Source organism: Suillus subalutaceus (genome assembly GCF_016647625.1).
Source record: "Suillus subalutaceus strain FC151 chromosome Unknown DFJ58scaffold_456, whole genome shotgun sequence".
Classification (NCBI taxonomy): Eukaryota; Fungi; Basidiomycota; class Agaricomycetes; order Boletales; family Suillaceae; genus Suillus; species Suillus subalutaceus.
Window position 1 is genome coordinate 1 of NW_024540705.1, and position 15,000 is coordinate 15,000.

At 53.5% G+C, this 15,000-nt stretch overlaps 7 protein-coding genes across 7 annotated transcripts in view; 5 read left to right on the top strand and 2 right to left on the bottom strand.

Annotated features, from left to right (window-relative positions):
• Positions 1–1,043: 1,043 nt before the first annotated feature.
• DFJ58DRAFT_849332 (uncharacterized protein) lies at positions 1,044–3,834 on the top strand (the record flags this gene model as incomplete). The annotated part of the gene is made up of 7 exons (XM_041393715.1): positions 1,044–1,122; positions 1,222–1,374; positions 1,423–1,693; positions 1,756–2,119; positions 2,437–2,819; positions 2,860–3,294; positions 3,351–3,834. The coding sequence occupies 7 exons, from the start codon at positions 1,044–1,046 to the stop codon at positions 3,832–3,834; spliced, it is 2,169 nt and encodes a 722-aa protein (XP_041234935.1).
• A 982-nt stretch (positions 3,835–4,816) lies between these two features.
• On the bottom strand, positions 4,817–7,085 carry DFJ58DRAFT_738177 (uncharacterized protein; the record flags this gene model as incomplete). Its single annotated transcript, XM_041386973.1, has 6 exons — positions 4,817–5,322; positions 5,373–5,531; positions 5,594–5,838; positions 5,890–6,083; positions 6,136–6,381; positions 7,065–7,085. The coding sequence occupies 6 exons, from the start codon at positions 7,083–7,085 to the stop codon at positions 4,817–4,819; spliced, it is 1,371 nt and encodes a 456-aa protein (XP_041234936.1).
• Positions 7,086–7,235: 150 nt separating this feature from the next.
• On the top strand, positions 7,236–8,495 carry DFJ58DRAFT_738178 (uncharacterized protein; the record flags this gene model as incomplete). The annotated part of the gene is made up of 5 exons (XM_041386974.1): positions 7,236–7,315; positions 7,367–7,574; positions 7,620–7,682; positions 7,720–8,071; positions 8,125–8,495. The coding sequence occupies 5 exons, from the start codon at positions 7,236–7,238 to the stop codon at positions 8,493–8,495; spliced, it is 1,074 nt and encodes a 357-aa protein (XP_041234937.1).
• Positions 8,496–8,636: 141 nt separating this feature from the next.
• DFJ58DRAFT_880167 (uncharacterized protein) lies at positions 8,637–10,046 on the top strand (the record flags this gene model as incomplete). The annotated part of the gene is made up of 1 exon (XM_041394528.1): positions 8,637–10,046. One exon carries the CDS (start codon positions 8,637–8,639, stop codon positions 10,044–10,046), a length of 1,410 nt encoding a protein of 469 aa, XP_041234938.1.
• A 1,055-nt stretch (positions 10,047–11,101) lies between these two features.
• DFJ58DRAFT_880168 (uncharacterized protein) lies at positions 11,102–12,728 on the bottom strand (the record flags this gene model as incomplete). The annotated part of the gene is made up of 4 exons (XM_041394529.1): positions 11,102–11,514; positions 11,564–12,030; positions 12,080–12,276; positions 12,327–12,728. The coding sequence occupies 4 exons, from the start codon at positions 12,726–12,728 to the stop codon at positions 11,102–11,104; spliced, it is 1,479 nt and encodes a 492-aa protein (XP_041234939.1).
• A 559-nt stretch (positions 12,729–13,287) lies between these two features.
• DFJ58DRAFT_738181 (uncharacterized protein) lies at positions 13,288–14,688 on the top strand (the record flags this gene model as incomplete). Its single annotated transcript, XM_041386975.1, has 5 exons — positions 13,288–13,508; positions 13,560–13,767; positions 13,813–13,875; positions 13,913–14,264; positions 14,318–14,688. 5 exons carry the CDS (start codon positions 13,288–13,290, stop codon positions 14,686–14,688), a joined length of 1,215 nt encoding a protein of 404 aa, XP_041234940.1.
• A 141-nt stretch (positions 14,689–14,829) lies between these two features.
• DFJ58DRAFT_880178 (uncharacterized protein) overlaps positions 14,830–15,000 on the top strand; it is a gene marked incomplete at both ends in the record, with an annotated part of 1,410 nt that continues 1,239 nt past the window's right edge. Inside the window, one exon of the mRNA XM_041394530.1 lies at positions 14,830–15,000. This exon is cut by the window's right edge and continues 1,239 nt beyond it. Coding sequence (XP_041234941.1) covers positions 14,830–15,000 — 171 coding nt within the window.

Genomic DNA, 15,000 nt, shown 5'->3' on the forward strand with positions numbered 1-15,000 from the left:
GCGCTCCTACCCGCCTGCCGGCGTGCCCCCCGCTGCGTCTGCGTGCGTTGGACCAAACTGGACGCCTGAGATGGCTCCGGCGTCGCGGGTACTAGCACCCGAGGTCGAGGTGCGAGGCGTCGAGGCTGCGCCGATGGCGTCGGCGACCACTCGATCACGGGCGACGGCGAAGGGGGTTGAGAAAATGCCTCTATCTGAGACGATGTGCCAGCGAAGGGCTGAGTCGAAGGGCCAGGGGCCTGAGTCAAGCGGAAGGACGAAAACATCGTTGGTGGGGAATGTCGGAACAGTGGGTCAAAGGCACGCCTTTATATGTGGTAGACGCCGAGAACCCTTATATAACATTGAAAGGGTTCTCGGTCTACCCATACCCACTCCTTATTTGGTAATGTACCCGTCTTAATATGGTCAATGTCCACCTAGCGACCAATAGGATCGCTCGATTTCGTGTGAGTTTACTATATGTGGTAGTTGTCCGTGGACGACCCCAAATCCCTTTCCAAAGTTAGTAGTATTCCCTGCGCTATTAATGGAAAGAAGGTATTTCGAGTCTCACGGAGTTACGTAGTGTGAGAGAATTCCCAAGCACCGCTTGTTTTTGATGTGGGAGAATTCCCATGGCTCGCTTCCTTCGTCAAATGTCGTATACGTGTTCTTTCCGCTCTAACGGAACGAACCCACGCTGTCACGGAGGAATCCCGACGTGAGAGACCTCTCACGCTCGCTTCTAAAGCCGTGGAAACAGGCTGTGGAGATAGAAGCGCCGTTCGTCTCTCTTCTAAAACCCTCGTCGTCTATAATAATCTACATCCCACGTCTGACTCTAAGAATAGTTCTTCCGTCGCCACCGCTCATCCCCTCCTCGCCCCCAGCTGTCACCGATCCCCGGCATCGTACGATAATGTCGTATCGCGTCATTTCGTTTATAATAAAACATCGTACCATTATTTAATTGGGCGGAGATCCAAACCCCGTTTAAAAGGCCGACGCTTTCCTCGGAAATATCCAGCACAAACTACATCGTTACCGCTACAATCATCGCAATGCCTTCCGACTACGCCCAGAACCAGCCCCTCACCACTGTCAAGGAGGAAGAGGTGGATATGTCCCCCTCCCCCAACCGTTAGTATTTCCTTATTCTCTTTTTAACCTCGCCTCATCCCTGGTGTACAGAGCGGCGGCGCAGCCCGTGATGCCCACCAGTTCGCCCCCCACATTCAGCCTACAAGGGCCCCCACTACTCCGACCTCAAGCTGGATGAGGTCACCTCCGTCCACGACCTCGCCCTGCGCCTGAGGATGGCTCCGTCACGTTCCAGGCGATTCGTCGCGTTGAGCGACTTGAGCGCCAGGCGGCTTCCCCCCTTGAGAGGTGGTGAGTATTTTAATAACCTTTAAACTTTTCTAATCGATTTGTAGGCAGTGCCCTTGGAAACGCTTCTCGCAAGAGGGGCGTACGCGAGTCCCACATCCTGTCCAGGTGCACTGGTGGTGTTTGAACGCTCAGCTCAATGCTCAGGACCGCGTTGTGCGGGCTCTGCAGTCCCGGGAGCTCACCCGCGGGGGGCTGCGGTCATCAACGCCAAGTATCAGTTGGAGATACACGTCAGGGGCTCAGGACCTGACGATTCAGAAGAGGAGCTGCAGACTGCCTCGCCCGCGTACCGCACGGCAGGAAGCGGTGGATCTGGAAGGTGGAGTTGGATCGGCAACGGTCTGTTGTTGGGTCGTCCTCTTCCGGATCCTCCCCTCCCAGGGAGGAGATGATCGAAGAGGATCCCCGCAGAGATGCAGGGAGTCCCGTTCATTCCGCCCATTCCTCCGACGCTCGCGATGGGAGCACCATCGCCCCCCCACCCCGGCTCCTGGGCCAGTCGCGGGCGCAGTCGGAGTCGATTCCCCGGCCCAGCGTCGACCCCTTCAGAGGGACGCCTATCACCTTCGACCCCGTCAGACTCTCCCCCCTACCACCCGCCCTCACGCCGCCGCCGGGCGCACCACGTAGCCCATATCGGCGGCGGGTAGGAAAAGCCTCCGTGAGGCCATTAGCGCATCATCTTCATGTCGATGCCGCAAATGACCCCCCGGAACGTGGCCCCCTCATGAATAGCTACAGTAGTGTAGACGGACTTAGGACCGACTACATAGGCCATTGGTAGCTAAGTACTACTATGGAGCTGCAGGCAGCTTTTTTTAGGGTTAGTGCTTTACATGGCGGAGGACATCTCCTACGCTGCTCCACCAGGGGTGGATTTGCGGCCCTCATTGAGGAGCGCCGGGGGGTTCTAGTTTTTTTTTATTTGATTAGTCAGCGTGGCCAAAATGGCCTATAAATAAAATTCGTTCTGCGAACTGTGTGAAACTAAGTTGTGTGTTGCTTGTCTTGAACTTCATTCTCGTTTGGAGATAACAACAAACCCTATATATGGTTATTAAGTTTTCTCGACGGAAGGCTCCTCGGCGTAAGCCGGGGTACTCCTCCCGAAGCTACCCTAAGCGGAAGCGAACTTATGTCAAGCGGTACAAGAAAACATACCGCAAAAAAGCCAGGAAGTACGCCAAGACGACCACTCGTCGTCCTGGTCGTTACGCTCGGAAGCCCCGTCGGGGTATTCGCGGTCTTCGCAAGAAGGGCGTTCTTGATACGTCCAAAAAGAATATCACCCGTATTAAGTTCGTTACGGGCGTCAACCACAAGTCCCATTCCAACGTCCTTGCTGAGATCAAGCCGTTGCTGTTTTCCACGACGCACAAGACCTCGACCACTCCTCTTAGCTCTTTTGTCGAGTTTTGGGCCACCAATCCGGTCAATTGCATTCCGTTCACTACGGACAGATTTGTTTCGGATGCATCGCCATAGCGACACGGTCACTCTCACCGGACTCTACATCAACCTCTTCATGCGTCTCAGCGCCGGCAGCGCGTGGCGCATCAGAGTCATGATCTTTGAGCACCGGGAACTTCCTGATGAGTCATTCGTGACTTCCAGGATGTTGTTCTCCGATCCCACCCTCAACCAATTTCCCGTCGGGTTTGAAGACACCGTTCAGACCTGTGAGACCGGTTACGGCGAAGAGGTCCGGTCCAATCTTCCTTGGAAAACGTGGCAGGACTCTCGGAACATCACGCAGACCAGGAGGGAGGATCTCATGAAAGGCCGTCCTGTATTTGACGAGTCCAAGATCACTATGATCCACGATCATATATACAACAAACGCAACGGTTCGAAGGTCGTGAAGAATGCCCACATCAATATTTCGAGGCACGCCCATCGGGTGTACAAGTATCCTTCGAAGTACAACACTACCTTCACTCGCGGGCCGCTGTCCCTTCCATCTTTCCCAATCCCAGCGATGAAGTCATGAATGAGGTTGCGAACTCGGGAGTGTATCGCAACAAACTCTATCCGTTCAAGAAGTTGTATGTCATGATCCTTGCTCATGCTACGGTCCCCGGACCGTATCCATATCTGTATCCTTCTGCCGAAGAGATATCGGACAGCCACAAGCCGGAAGAACATCTTCCGACCACGTATGGTCAATTCCCGGCTCATAGGCACTCCACCCACCCTGACTATAAGGACCGATTGAAGCGGTTCAAGCCGAAAGAGGCTAAACCTCCTCCTGTTGATCCTGGTGACAGCGCCAGTCAAGCTGGTGGCCGCGCCAAGGATAAAGAAGAAGAAGATCACGGCGATGATCCCCCTGATGATGACGAACCAGATGTCGTCATCGATCCTTCCTTCGTAGGTCCGCAATATGCCTGGCTTGAGGTAGCTCCGCAAATAGACTTTTGCTTCCGCAACAATGCGGACTCGGTTCCCATACTTAGTTAGGATGTAATGTATGTAATGCTTGTAGTACGAAGTTGAATTTGATTATTTTTCTCGGACGACACTCAGTCCCATTAGCTGCAAGCGACCGACTGACCCCACACACAAATCGGAAAGATAGTCGGCGAATGAAAATGAATGAGCCCATAAAACGTCGCCGGCTCCCCGAAGCCGATCCGCGAGACCTCACTAAGCCGTTCAATCGGTTTAGGTAGCGACGGGCGGTGTGTACAAAGGGCAAGGGACGTAATCAACGCGAGCTGATGGACTCGCGCTTACTAGGAATTCCTCGTTTGAAGAGCAATAATTGCAATGCTCTATCCCCAGCACGACAGAGTTCACAAGATTACCCGAGGCCTTCCGGCCAAGGAAAAAAACTCGCTGGCTATGTCAGTGTAGCGAGCAGTGCGGCCCAGAACATCTAAGGGCATCACAGGACCTGTTATTGCCTCAAACTTCCGTCGGCTAGACGCCGACAGTCCTCTAAGAAGCCTGACGCCAGCGAAAGCCGGCGCGGCTATTTAGCAGGTCAAGGTCTCGTTCGTTATCGGAATTAACCAGACAAATCACTCCACTTCTTTTGTGTGTCTGATGCCACCTCAACCGTCCCCAACCTCTACCTACGCCGGACCGTCGATGCGTTAGCATGTTAGGTTAGCGTTAGGTTAGGTTCGTTAGGTTAGCCCGTTAGAGGTTAGGTTCGTTAGGCTTAGAGGTTAGGCTTTGTTAGAATGGTTAGGATTGGGGGAATATATTCTGTCTCGGTACTTGTGCGCCAACCTCAAACCGTTCCCAACCTCTACCCTACGCCGGACCGTCGATGCGCTAGCATGTTAGGTTAGCGTTAGGTTAGGTTCGTTAGGTTAGCCCGTTAGAGGTTAGGTTCGTTAGGCTTAGAGGTTAGGCTTTGTTAGGAATGGTTAGCGATTGGGGAATATATTCTGTCTCGGTACTTGTGCGCCAACGTCTAAGCACAACGACTATCTCACCACACGTATATCACGTTATTGACACGTTCATCAACCAAGACGCTAGCGAAGGCAGGCGTCCCTCTTAAAATTAAATATGTAATATTTACATTGATCTGTCCATTTCTAATGACAGGTATATCTTCTAGATACACTGTTGGGTCTTCATCTTCGATGAGAGGACCATATGCTCTCTCCTCCTCCTCCACGATCGGCACATTGCCATCATCTACATCGTACAGCGGGTTGGTCACCTCCGCGAAGATGCAGTTAGCTTCTATCCAAGGTCGATCTATCTTCTTCAACCTCGGATCCTCGTTACTAAGCCATATACATGGCTTGCCCCACCTCACCGTCATCTTGCTGACGTACTTATCCGTCACCTCGAACTCCTTCTGGCCACCGAAGAACGACTTATAGGACGGGAAATAGTCCAAGTCGATGTCGTCCAGGACGATATACTTCGCCGTCTCGTCAATCTTCTTGGCGTTTGAACTGGTTGGCCCATATAAACATGTGTGCCCTGAAAGACGTGAGTTGCGATAAAATGATTCAAACCGGTAAACTACGTACCGATATGACAAGGGTCGTCGACCCCTTCCTGGCGAGCGATGATGTGATTGAGCGCACGCGCCCACTGAGTCTTCCCCGTCCTAGAGGGACCGTACAGGACGAGGCACTTGGGCCTATCCCTGTTATGGAACTGGGTCTCGACCCACTCCTCCATCTCCGCTGTCACGTGCGGAAAGTCGATGCTCTCCGGCACGAACTGCGGTTTAGCCTCGGGGAAGTACGTATTCCTATACTGATTATCCGATCGTGGTTGATCGTGTAATCGTAGGGGGCCAGTGCACGCGCTCGTTCCATGAACTCGTCGGCCGAAGAGGCCTCGAGGATGTGGGCCCATCGGTCGTCCTTCTTCTTGATGTCGGTATCGACGGTAATCGGCTCGGGTCCCTCCCAAGGGCCGAGCAAGGCGGCGCCTTCTTCCTTGTGGATGTAATTCCACTTGGCGAGAAGGTCCTTGTTGCCGCTGATGCTGTGAAAAGAAGTCAGGTTTATAAATAGATCAGAATGGAGGTACGCACACTGTATGTTCGGATGTATACCTTCTATGTCGAATATCCGCTCGTTCCTACCACGGAATGCGGTCTCGAACACGACGATGACGTGCCAATGCCGTCCACCGTCCACGTGATGCTCCTCCACCGCCTTCCAGTGCTTGATAGGCACGGAGAAGTCGGCGAAGAAGCGGCACAAAGTGCCGTTGTCGACGTCACCTATCTTTAGAACGTTAATATTTGAACCAAATTGATTCCAATTTCTTCAAAATTACCTGAGAGTACGTCATAAAATACTTTGCGGCGGAGAAGCGGAAGCGCGTGCCTGGCGCGCTCCTACCCGCCTGCCGGCGTGCCCCCCGCTGCGTCTGCGTGCGTTGGACCAAACTGGACGCCTGAGATGGCTCCGGCGTCGCGGGTACTAGCACCCGAGGTCGAGGTGCGAGGCGTCGAGGCTGCGCCGATGGCGTCGGCGACCACTCGATCACGGGCGACGGCGAAGGGGGGTTGAGAAAATGCCTCTATCTGAGACGATGTGCAGCGAAGGGCTGAGTCGAAGGGCCAGGGGCCTGAGTCAAGCGGAAGGACGAAACATCGTTGGTGGGGAATGTCGGAACAGTGGGTCAAAGGCCACGCCTTTTATATGTGGTAGACGCCGAGAACCCTTATATAACATTGAAAGGGTTCTCGGTCTACCCATACCCACTCCTTATTTGGTAATGTACCCGTCTTAATATGGTCAATGTCCACCTAGCGACCAATAGGATCGCTCGATTTCGTGTGAGTTTACTATATGTGGTAGTTGTCCGTGGACGACCCCAAATCCCTTTCCAAGTTAGTAGTATTCCCTGCGCTATTAATGGAAAGAAGGTATTTCGAGTCTCACGGAGTTACGTAGTGTGAGAGAATTCCCAAGCACCGCTTGTTTTTGATGTGGGAGAATTCCCATGGCTCGCTTCCTTCATCAAATGTCGTATACGTGTTCTTTCCGCTCTAACGGAACGAACCCACGCTGTCACGGAGGAATCCCGACGTGAGAGACCTCTCACGCTCGCTTCTAAAGCCGTGGAAACAGGCTGTGGAGATAGAAGCGCCGTTCGTCTCTCTTCTAAAACCCTCGTCGTCTATAATAATCTACATCCCACGTCTGACTCTAAGAATAGTTCTTCCGTCGCCACCGCTCTATCCCCTCCTCGCCACCCACGCTGTCACCGATCCCCGGCATCGTACGATAATGTCGTATCGCGTCATTTCGTTTATAATAAACATCGTACCATTATTTAATTGGGCGGAGATCCAAACCCCGTTTAAAAGGCCGACGCTTTCCTCGGAAATATCCAGCACAACTTACATCGTTACCGCTACAATCATCGCAATGCCTTCCGACTACGCCCAGAACCAGCCCCTCACCACTGTCAAGGAGGAAGAGGTGGATATGTCCCCCTCCCCCCAACCGTTAGTATTTCCTTATTCTCTTTTTAACCTCGCCTCATCCCTGGTGTACAGAGCGGCGGCGCAGCCCGTGATGCCCACCCAGTTCGCCCCCCACATTCACGCCTACAAGGGCCCCCACTACTCCGACCTCAAGCTGGATGAGGTCACCTCCGTCCACGACCTCGCCCCTGAGCCTGAGGATGGCTCCGTCACGTTCCAGGCGATTCGTCGCGTTGAGCGACTTGAGCGCCAGGCGGCCTTCTCCCCCCTTGAGAGGTCGGTGAGTATTTTAATAACCTTTTAAACTTTTCTAATCGATTTGTAGGCAGTGCCCTTGGAAACGCTTCTCGCAAGAGGCGGCGTACGCGAGTCCCCACATCCTGTCCAGGTGCACGTGGTGTTTGAACGCTCAGCTCAATGCTCAGGACCGCGTTGTGCGGGCTCTGCAGTCCCGGGAGCTCACCCGCGGGGCTGCGGTCATCAACGCCAAGTATCAGTTGGAGATACATCGTCAGAGGGCTCAGGACCTGACGATTCAGAAGAGGAGTCTGCAGACTCGCCTGCGTACCGCACGGCAGGAAGCGGTGGATCTGAAGGTGGAGTTGGATCTGGCAACCGGTCTGTTGTTGGGTCGTCCTCTTCCGGATCCTCCCCTCCCAGGGGAGGAGATGATCGAAGAGGATCCCGCAGAGATGCAGGGAGTCCCGTTCATTCCGCCCATTCCTCCGACGCTCGCTGGGAGCACCATCGCCCCCCCACCCCGGCTCCTTGGGCCAGGTCGCGGGCGCAGTCGGAGTCCGATTCCCCGGCCCCAGCGTCGACCCCTTCAGAGGGACGCCTATCACCTTCGACCCCGTCAGACTCTCCCCCCTACCACCCGCCCTCACGCCGCCGCCGGCGCGCACCACGTCAGCCCATATCGGCGGCGGGTAGGAAAAGCCTCCGTGAGGCCATTAGACGCATCATCTTCATGTCGATGCCGCAAATGACCCCCCGGAACGTGGACCCCCTCATGAATAGCTACAGTAGTGTAGACGGACTTAGGACCGACTACATAGGCCACTTGGTAGCTAAGTACTACTATGAGGAGCTGCAGGCAGCTTTTTTTAGGGTTAGTGCTTACATGGCGGAGGACATCTCCTACGCTGCTCCCACCAGGGGTGGATTTGCGGCCCTCATTGAGGAGCGCCGGGGGTTCTAGTTTTTTTTTTATTTGTATTAGTCAGCGTGGCCAAAATGGCCTATAAATAAAATTCGTTCTGCGAACTGTGTGAAACTAAGTTGTGTTGTTCTTGTCTTGAACTCTCATCTCCTCGTTTGGAGATAACAACAAACCCTATATATGGTTATTAAGTTTTCTCGACGGAAGGCTCCTCGGCGTAAGCCGGGGTACTCCTCCCGAAGCTACCCTAAGCGGAAGCGAACTTATGTCAAGCGGTACAAGAAAACATACCGCAAAAAAGCCAGGAAGTACGCCAAGACGACCACTCGTCGTCCTGGTCGTTACGCTCGGAAGCCCCGTCGGGGTATTCGCGGTCTTCGCAAGAAGGGCGTTCTTGATACGTCCAAAAAGAATATCACCCGTATTAAGTTCGTTACGGGCGTCAACCACAAGTCCCATTCCAACGTCCTTGCTGAGATCAAGCCGTTGCTGTTTTCCACGACGCACAAGACCTCGACCACTCCTCTTAGCTCTTTTGTCGAGTTTTGGGCCACCAATCCGGTCAATTGCATTCCGTTCACTACGGACAGATTTGTTCGGATGCATCGCCATAGCGACACGGTCACTCTCACCGGACTCTACATCAACCTCTTCATGCGTCTCAGCGCCGGCAGCGCGTGGCGCATCAGAGTCATGATCTTTGAGCACCGGGAACTTCCTGATGAGTCATTCGTGACTTCCAGGATGTTGTTCTCCGATCCCACCCTCAACCAATTTCCCGTCGGGTTTGAAGACACCGTTCAGACCTGTGAGACCGGTTACGGCGAAGAGGTCCGGTCCAATCTTCCTTGGAAAACGTGGCAGGACTCTCGGAACATCACGCAGACCAGGAGGGAGGATCTCATGAAAGGCCGTCCTGTATTTGACGAGTCCAAGATCACTATGATCCACGATCATATATACAACAAACGCAACGGTTCGAAGGTCGTGAAGAATGCCCACATCAATATTTCGAGGCACGCCCATCGGGTGTACAAGTATCCTTCGAAGTACAACACTACCTTCACTCGCGGGGCCGCTGTCCCTTCCATCTTTCCCAATCCCAGCGATGAAGTCATGAATGAGGTTGCGAACTCGGGAGTGTATCGCAACAAACTCTATCCGTTCAAGAAGTTGTATGTCATGATCCTTGCTCATGCTACGGTCCCCGGACCGTATCCATATCTGTATCCTTCTGCCGAAGAGATATCGGACAGCCACAAGCCGGAAGAACATCTTCCGACCACGTATGGTCAATTCCCGGCTCATAGGCACTCCACCCACCCTGACTATAAGGACCGATTGAAGCGGTTCAAGCCGAAAGAGGCTAAACCTCCTCCTGTTGATCCTGGTGACAGCGCCAGTCAAGCTGGTGGCCGCGCCAAGGATAAAGAAGAAGAAGATCACGGCGATGATCCCCCTGATGATGACGAACCAGATGTCGTCATCGATCCTTCCTTCGTAGGTCCGCAATATGCCTGGCTTGAGGTAGCTCCGCAAATAGACTTTTGCTTCCGCAACAATGCGGACTCGGTTCCCATACTTAGTTAGGATGTAATGTATGTAATGCTTGTAGTACGAAGTTGAATTTGATTATTTTTCTCGGACGACACTCAGTCCCATTAGCTGCAAGCGACCGACTGACCCCACACACAAATCGGAAAGATAGTCGGCGAATGAAAATGAATGAGCCCATAAAACGTCGCCGGCTCCCCGAAGCCGATCCGGAGACCTCACTAAGCCGTTCAATCGGTAGTAGCGACGGGCGGTGTGTACAAAGGGCAGGGACGTAATCAACGCGAGCTGATGACTCGCGCTTACTAGGAATTCCTCGTTGAAGAGCAATAATTGCAATGCTCTATCCCCAGCACGACAGAGGAGCACAAGACAAGAGCCTTCCGGCCAAGGAAAAAAACTCGCTGGCTCTGTCAGTGTAGCGCGCGTGCGGCCCAGAACATCTAAGGGCATCACAGACCTGTTATTGCCTCAAACTTCCGTCGGCTAGACGCCGACAGTCCCTCTAAGAAGCCTGACGCCAGCGAAAGCCGGCGCGGCTATTTAGCAGGTCAAGGTCTCGTTCGTTATCGGAATTAACCAGACAAATCACTCCACTTCTTTTGTGTGTCTGATGCCAACCTCAACCGTCCCAACCTCTACCTACGCCGGACCGTCGATGCGTTAGCATGTTAGGTTAGCGTTAGGTTAGGTTCGTTAGGTTAGCCCGTTAGAGGTTAGGTTCGTTAGGCTTAGAGGTTAGGCTTTGTTAGAATGGTTAGGATTGGGGAATATATTCTGTCTCGGTACTTGTGCGCCAACCTCAACCGTCCCAACCTCTACCTACGCCGGACCGTCGATGCGCTAGCATGTTAGGTTAGCGTTAGGTTAGGTTCGTTAGGTTAGCCCGTTAGAGGTTAGGTTCGTTAGGCTTAGAGGTTAGGCTTTGTTAGAATGGTTAGGATTGGGGAATATATTCTGTCTCGGTACTTGTGCGCCAACCGTCTAAGCACAACGACTATCTCACCACACGCTATATCACGTTATTGACACGTTCATCAACCAAGACGCTAGCGAAGGCAGGCGTCCCTCTTAAAATAAATATGTAATATTTACATGATCTGTCCATTTCTAATGACAGGTATATCTTCTAGATACACTGTTGGGTCTTCATCTTCGATGAGAGGACCATATGCTCTCTCCTCCTCCTCCACGATCGGCACATTGCCATCATCTACATCGTACAGCGGGTTGGTCACCTCCGCGAAGATGCAGTTAGCTTCTATCCAAGGTCGATCTATCTTCTTCAACCTCGGATCCTCGTTACTAAGCCATATACATGGCTTGCCCCACCTCACCGTCATCTTGCTGACGTACTTATCCGTCACCTCGAACTCCTTCTGGCCACCGAAGAACGACTTATAGGACGGGAAATAGTCCAAGTCGATGTCGTCCAGGACGATATACTTCGCCGTCTCGTCAATCTTCTTGGCGTTGAACTGGTTGGCCATATAAACATGTGTGCCTGAAAGACGTGAGTTGCGATAAAATGATTCAAACCGGTAACTACGTACCGATATGACAAGGGTCGTCGACCCCTTCCTGGCGAGCGATGATGTGATTGAGCGCACGCGCCCACTGAGTCTTCCCCGTCCTAGAGGGACCGTACAGGACGAGGCACTTGGGCCTATCCCTGTTATGGAACTGGGTCTCGACCCACTCCTCCATCTCCGCTGTCACGTGCGGAAAGTCGATGCTCTCCGGCACGAACTGCGGTTTAGCCTCGGGGAAGTACGTATTCCTATACTTGATTATCCGATCGTGGTTGATCGTGTAATCGTAGGGGGCCAGTGCACGCGCTCGTTCCATGAACTCGTCGGCCGAAGAGGCCTCGAGGATGTGGGCCCATCGGTCGTCCTTCTTCTTGATGTCGGTATCGACGGTAATCGGCTCGGGTCCCTCCCAAGGGCCGAGCAAGGCGGCGCCTTCTTCCTTGTGGATGTAATTCCACTTGGCGAGAAGGTCCTTGTTGCCGCTGATGCTGTGAAAAGAAGTCAGGTTTATAAATAGATCAGAATGGAGGTACGCACACTTGTATGTTCGGATGTATACCTTCTATGTCGAATATCCGCTCGTTCCTACCACGGAATGCGGTCTCGAACACGACGATGACGTGCCAATGCCGTCCACCGTCCACGTGATGCTCCTCCACCGCCTTCCAGTGCTTGATAGGCACGGAGAAGTCGGCGAAGAAGCGGCACAAAGTGCCGTTGTCGACGTCACCTATCTTTAGAACGTTAATTTTGAACAAATTGATTCCAATTTCTTCAAAATTACCTGAGAGTACGTCATAAAATACTTTGCGGCGGAGAAGCGGAAGCGCGTGCCTGGCGCGCTCCTACCCGCCTGCCGGCGTGCCCCCCGCTGCGTCTGCGTGCGTTGGACCAAACTGGACGCCTGAGATGGCTCCGGCGTCGCGGGTACTAGCACCCGAGGTCGAGGTGCGAGGCGTCGAGGCTGCGCCGATGGCGTCGGCGACCACTCGATCACGGGCGACGGCGAAGGGGGTTGAGAAAATGCCTCTATCTGAGACGATGTGCCAGCGAAGGGCTGAGTCGAAGGGCCAGGGGCCTGAGTCAAGCGGAAGGACGAAAACATCGTTGGTGGGGAATGTCGGAACAGTGGGTCAAAGGCCACGCCTTTTATATGTGGTAGACGCCGAGAACCCTTATATAACATTGAAAGGGTTCTCGGTCTACCCATACCCACTCCTTATTTGGTAATGTACCCGTCTTAATATGGTCAATGTCCACCTAGCGACCAATAGGATCGCTCGATTTCGTGTGAGTTTACTATATGTGGTAGTTGTCCGTGGACGACCCCAAATCCCTTTCCAAAGTTAGTAGTATTCCCTGCGCTATTAATGGAAAGAAGGTATTTCGAGTCTCACGGAGTTACGTAGTGTGAGAGAATTCCCAAGCACCGCTTGTTTTTGATGTGGGAGAATTCCCATGGCTCGCTTCCTTCGTCAAATGTCGTATACGTGTTCTTTCCGCTCTAACGGAACGAACCCACGCTGTCACGGAGGAATCCCGACGTGAGAGACCTCTCACGCTCGCTTCTAAAGCCGTGGAAACAGGCTGTGGAGATAGAAGCGCCGTTCGTCTCTCTTCTAAAACCCTCGTCGTCTATAATAATCTACATCCCACGTCTGACTCTAAGAATAGTTCTTCCGTCGCCACCGCTCTATCCCCTCCTCGCCACCCACGCTGTCACCGATCCCCGGCATCGTACGATAATGTCGTATCGCGTCATTTCGTTTATAATAAACATCGTACCATTATTTAATTGGGCGGAGATCCAAACCCCGTTTAAAAGGCCGACGCTTTCCTCGGAAATATCCAGCACAACTTACATCGTTACCGCTACAATCATCGCAATGCCTTCCGACTACGCCCAGAACCAGCCCCTCACCACTGTCAAGGAGGAAGAGGTGGATATGTCCCCCTCCCCCCAACCGTTAGTATTTCCTTATTCTCTTTTTAACCTCGCCTCATCCCTGGTGTACAGAGCGGCGGCGCAGCCCGTGATGCCCACCCAGTTCGCCCCCCACATTCACGCCTACAAGGGCCCCCACTACTCCGACCTCAAGCTGGATGAGGTCACCTCCGTCCACGACCTCGCCCCTGAGCCTGAGGATGGCTCCGTCACGTTCCAGGCGATTCGTCGCGTTGAGCGACTTGAGCGCCAGGCGGCCTTCTCCCCCCTTGAGAGGTCGGTGAGTATTTTAATAACCTTTTAAACTTTTCTAATCGATTTGTAGGCAGTGCCCTTGGAAACGCTTCTCGCAAGAGGCGGCGTACGCGAGTCCCCACATCCTGTCCAGGTGCACGTGGTGTTTGAACGCTCAGCTCAATGCTCAGGACCGCGTTGTGCGGGCTCTGCAGTCCCGGGAGCTCACCCGCGGGGCTGCGGTCATCAACGCCAAGTATCAGTTGGAGATACATCGTCAGAGGGCTCAGGACCTGACGATTCAGAAGAGGAGTCTGCAGACTCGCCTGCGTACCGCACGGCAGGAAGCGGTGGATCTGAAGGTGGAGTTGGATCTGGCAACCGGTCTGTTGTTGGGTCGTCCTCTTCCGGATCCTCCCCTCCCAGGGGAGGAGATGATCGAAGAGGATCCCGCAGAGATGCAGGGAGTCCCGTTCATTCCGCCCATTCCTCCGACGCTCGCTGGGAGCACCATCGCCCCCCCACCCCGGCTCCTTGGGCCAGGTCGCGGGCGCAGTCGGAGTCCGATTCCCCGGCCCCAGCGTCGACCCCTTCAGAGGGACGCCTATCACCTTCGACCCCGTCAGACTCTCCCCCCTACCACCCGCCCTCACGCCGCCGCCGGCGCGCACCACGTCAGCCCATATCGGCGGCGGGTAGGAAAAGCCTCCGTGAGGCCATTAGACGCATCATCTTCATGTCGATGCCGCAAATGACCCCCCGGAACGTGGACCCCCTCATGAATAGCTACAGTAGTGTAGACGGACTTAGGACCGACTACATAGGCCACTTGGTAGCTAAGTACTACTATGAGGAGCTGCAGGCAGCTTTTTTTAGGGTTAGTGCTTACATGGCGGAGGACATCTCCTACGCTGCTCCCACCAGGGGTGGATTTGCGGCCCTCATTGAGGAGCGCCGGGGGTTCTAGTTTTTTTTTTATTTGTATTAGTCAGCGTGGCCAAAATGGCCTATAAATAAAATTCGTTCTGCGAACTGTGTGAAACTAAGTTGTGTTGTTCTTGTCTTGAACTCTCATCTCCTCGTTTGGAGATAACAACAAACCCTATATATGGTTATTAAGTTTTCTCGACGGAAGGCTCCTCGGCGTAAGCCGGGGTACTCCTCCCGAAGCTACCCTAAGCGGAAGCGAACTTATGTCAAGCGGTACAAGAAAACATACCGCAAAAAAGCCAGGAAGTACGCCAAGACGACCACTCGTCGTCCTGGTCGTTACGCTCGG